Genomic DNA, 3,527 nt, shown 5'->3' with positions numbered 1-3,527 from the left:
GAGAGAGAGAGAGAGAGAGAGAGAGAGAGAGAGAGAGAGAGAGAGAGATTTTTTTCTTCCAATGAGAGCAGCCTGCCCTCCCAGCGATGATGTAATGTCATGAATATTGAAACAGGTTGTTTGGAGATCGGGAGGCGCTCGAGTCAGCATCCCTTCTGCTTCCCCATCACCACTACCCTTCAGCATCCGACAAGACACCCAGAAAAGGTAAGAAATTCATTTGGAGCTTCACGATTTTCACGTGATAATCCATCTCCTTTGAGCACACATGCGTTTTTTTTTTTTAGATACATGAGGTAACAGTAAACTGTAGGAAGGGCAAACGCCTGACTGTGGTCCACCCTGTGTTCTGTGTACTGTCAGGCCTCCAAGGTGGTTTGATTGACTGTTGCTGCTCCCAGTTGGTTATATGATGAAAACACGGACCGGAGTTAGGCTTTCTTCCATGTTTAGACTAAACTGATATTCTTAACTTAATCAGCACTGAGTGAGAGATTGTGTGACTGGCAGTCGTTTTTTTGTGTGCTTCTAATAGGCTACCAAAGAGACAAAAGAACAAATGCATGAACTGTGGAACAGGTCAAAGCAGCGTTGTGCCCGTTACTTCTGATACTTTTATTGCTCATCTTCCATCCACTTGAGTAATGAGTCATCGGGCATGTCTCCTGAATGAGGAGTGAGATGATGGCTGACGGGAAACGGCAGAACTCCTGTAAGCCTGAATGTGATCTGAGAACTAGGATCTGGACCGTGCTTTGTGTCTTTTGGGTCGATCGAGGATCAGATCCGAGGCCACTCAAACCCTTGTGATCCATGTCAAGTGAACAGGCGGCGCGGATGAATTGGCTGGCTGCTGCTCCACCTTTAACAGCCAATGACATTTTTTTTAAATCTTTGCTCTCTCTCTCTCTTTTTTGCTCGCCCATTTGCCCATTCGGCAGGGCACGTGACGCAAATGGCTGTCTAATTCATTCATAGATGGTCTAATTGGCCGAGCTGCAGCTGATCTCACACTCCTCTCATCACACAAGGGCTGAATGGCCGAGTGCATAATCACTGGTGGTCACGTTCCTGTCTCTGGGAGCTAGCCTAATTAGCCTCCCTTATGTAGACTAGAAACCCATCTAAAACAGTCACGGTGCGTTTTAGAGTGCCTGTTTTTTCAATAACCACCTCATATTGTTTTTCAATCTGGTATCAAACTTAGACTATTTGGTCGACCTGTAGAGAATCACCTTTTACTGTTGAGTGTCATTTAGCCTTAATCATATCTATCTGCTTTGTAGCCTTTAGGCCTGGAAAGGCTATTATTTTCCAACTGCAGGGCTACCGGTGGAGGGGATGGATGCTGTCGAGGATGAGCTGAGCCTCTGACACCATGATGAACCCATCCTCTGCCGACTCACCGCGGCAGCCAGACAATAGCAGCCGGAAGCAGCAGCGGTCGTCGTCTCCGGCCGGGCTCAAAGACAGTGGATCTAAAGCCACACAGAAGGGCAGCAGCTCGTCAAAACCCCTCACGTCAAAGCAAGGAGGAGGGGGAGTAGGAGGGAGAAACAGCCGGGGTCATTCTCCCGTTTCCACAGGCAAGGAGCGGCAGGCCGGAGGCGCTCCGGCCGTCAGAGGCGCGGCTGCTGTCCAGGCCGCTGGTGCTGAAAGCCCGACGCTGAGCAGGCCCGGTGGCATCCAGGCAGCAGAGGACCCCCCCCGCCTTGTCGTTGATACCCCCTCATCCTCTAGAGCAGATCCGAACCGCGTCGTCTCCGACCAGCCCTGCGCGTCCAAATCCCCCAAACTGAGGAGCAAAAATCCGAGAGGTGGGGAGGCGGCAGCGGCGCAGAGCGGCAACAAGAAGAGCTCCAAAGGCACAATAGGATGCGGACCCGGTTTCTGGAAGGAGGGATGCTTGCAGTCCGAGCTGATACAGTTTCACTTAAATAAGAGCTTAGGGAAGAAAGGGACAAAGATGCAGACGAAATCCGCATCCCCGCCGAACTCAGAGCCGGAGCTGTCCCCCGAGCGTGACAGTCCACGAGCAGCTCCACAGCCGGACACGAGACTACAACAAGATATGGAGAGGTTGGAGGAGGAAAACGAGGATCTTAAGGTAAATGGTTAACACATTCCAAGCTTTACAATTTGTATTTGTGTATAGACGTTGCAATTTTTAGCGTGCGCAATGGTTGCACCTGTTGAATTTGGTTACAGGCTGAATAATGACCACTGCACGAAGCAGCAGGCTTTATTCCAAAACACATGCTCCGAAAAGGCCCTGAACTATTTTCCTGTGTAGGCCATTTTGGATTGAATTACTTTGAGACGCATTTTTGTGTGTTGTCAGATTGAAATCGAAGAGATGCGGGCAGAAATGGATGAGATGCGGGACACCTTTTATGAGGAAGACGCCTGCCAGCTGCAGGACATGCGCAGAGAGCTGGAGAGAGCCAACAAGAACTGTAGGATCCTCCAGTACCGACTGAAGAAGGCCGAAAGGAAGAGGCTCCGGTTCGCAGAGAGCGGCCAGGTGGATGGAGAGCTGCTCAGAAGTCTGGAGCAAGACCTCAAGGTGAGTCTGTGGCGGGCTGAGCATCATTATATTATATCCTTCTCACTTTCCCTCTGCCCAGGGGAATTATTATAATAATATTAACAATCGTTGAATGATGTTAACGTTGTATTTGCAATTTACTATACGTTTTAATAGTATACTTAAGTACAATTGACAACACACTTAGAATAACACTTTTAATAAGTACACTAAAATACCACTTTATGTTTTGTGGAATTTGTATATTTATTATGAGTATATCAATTCGTACTTGAAGTACAGTCTTAGACCTATATACATATGTGAAATATACTATAGAAGTTAAGCACAAAAAGTAAAAGTATACTTAGTAGTAGCAATACCTTTTGTATACTTGAATTTTTTTTCTAATACACTAAAGTATACCGTGTTTTCAGCTGGGTGTCTTCTGTCTCTGTCCCTCTCCCAGGTGGCGAAGGATGTGTCTGTGCGCTTGCACCACGAGCTGGAGAGTGTGGAGGAGAAGAGGACGAAGACAGAGGAAGAGAATGAGAAGCTGAGGCAGCAGCTGATAAAGGTGGAGGTCACCAAGCAGGCCCTGCACAATGAACTGGAGAAAGCCAAAGAGGTGAAGGGCTGATACCAATGTGTTGCATATTGGTTTTTTTTCCCACCTACTGTGTTTGTGTGCTTATTCAAGCGCAATGCAAATTTGGCCTGAATCATATTAAAGGTCAGGTTGAAGATATTATAAAATGCCAGAGCAATTGAGTGTTTTTGATGTGGTAAAGGTGCATTCCCATTGCCCAGATTTATGTCCTAATATTTGTTGTAATGTAAGATTTGTGAGATAGTCATTCATACTTACATTTTAACCCCAACCGGTCGTCAGACACCGGCTACCAAGAGCCTGGGTCTGTCCCAGGTTTCTGCCCAAAAGGGAGTTTTTCCTCGCCACTGTCGCACTGTTGCTTGCTCTGGAGGAGACCACTAGAACTGT

General features: G+C 47.5%; 1 protein-coding gene across 4 annotated transcripts in view; it reads left to right on the top strand.

Annotated features, from left to right (window-relative positions):
* The first annotated feature begins 86 nt into the window (after positions 1-86).
* The window catches only part of LOC116690736 (protein SOGA3), a 23,175-nt gene continuing 19,734 nt past the window's right edge, over positions 87-3,527 (top strand). For 2 of the 4 annotated variants that reach the window (XR_004332355.1, XR_004332354.1), the window contains exons 1-4: positions 87-207; positions 1,287-2,107; positions 2,342-2,566; positions 2,997-3,155. Coding sequence is in view for 2 of the 4 variants with exons in the window: in XM_032517897.1 (XP_032373788.1) it covers positions 1,379-2,107; positions 2,342-2,566; positions 2,997-3,155 (1,113 nt within the window). In the remaining 2 variants the exon portion in view is untranslated. The remainder of the gene's footprint in view (positions 208-1,286; positions 2,108-2,341; positions 2,567-2,996; positions 3,156-3,527) is intronic. The other 2 variants (XM_032517897.1, XM_032517895.1) reach the window with 2 other exon arrangements.

Source organism: Etheostoma spectabile, chromosome 6 (genome assembly GCF_008692095.1).
Source record: "Etheostoma spectabile isolate EspeVRDwgs_2016 chromosome 6, UIUC_Espe_1.0, whole genome shotgun sequence".
Taxonomy (NCBI): Eukaryota; Metazoa; Chordata; class Actinopteri; order Perciformes; family Percidae; genus Etheostoma; species Etheostoma spectabile.
The sequence above is the reverse complement of the archived record's forward strand: the minus strand, read 5'-3'. Positions and strand labels throughout refer to the sequence as shown.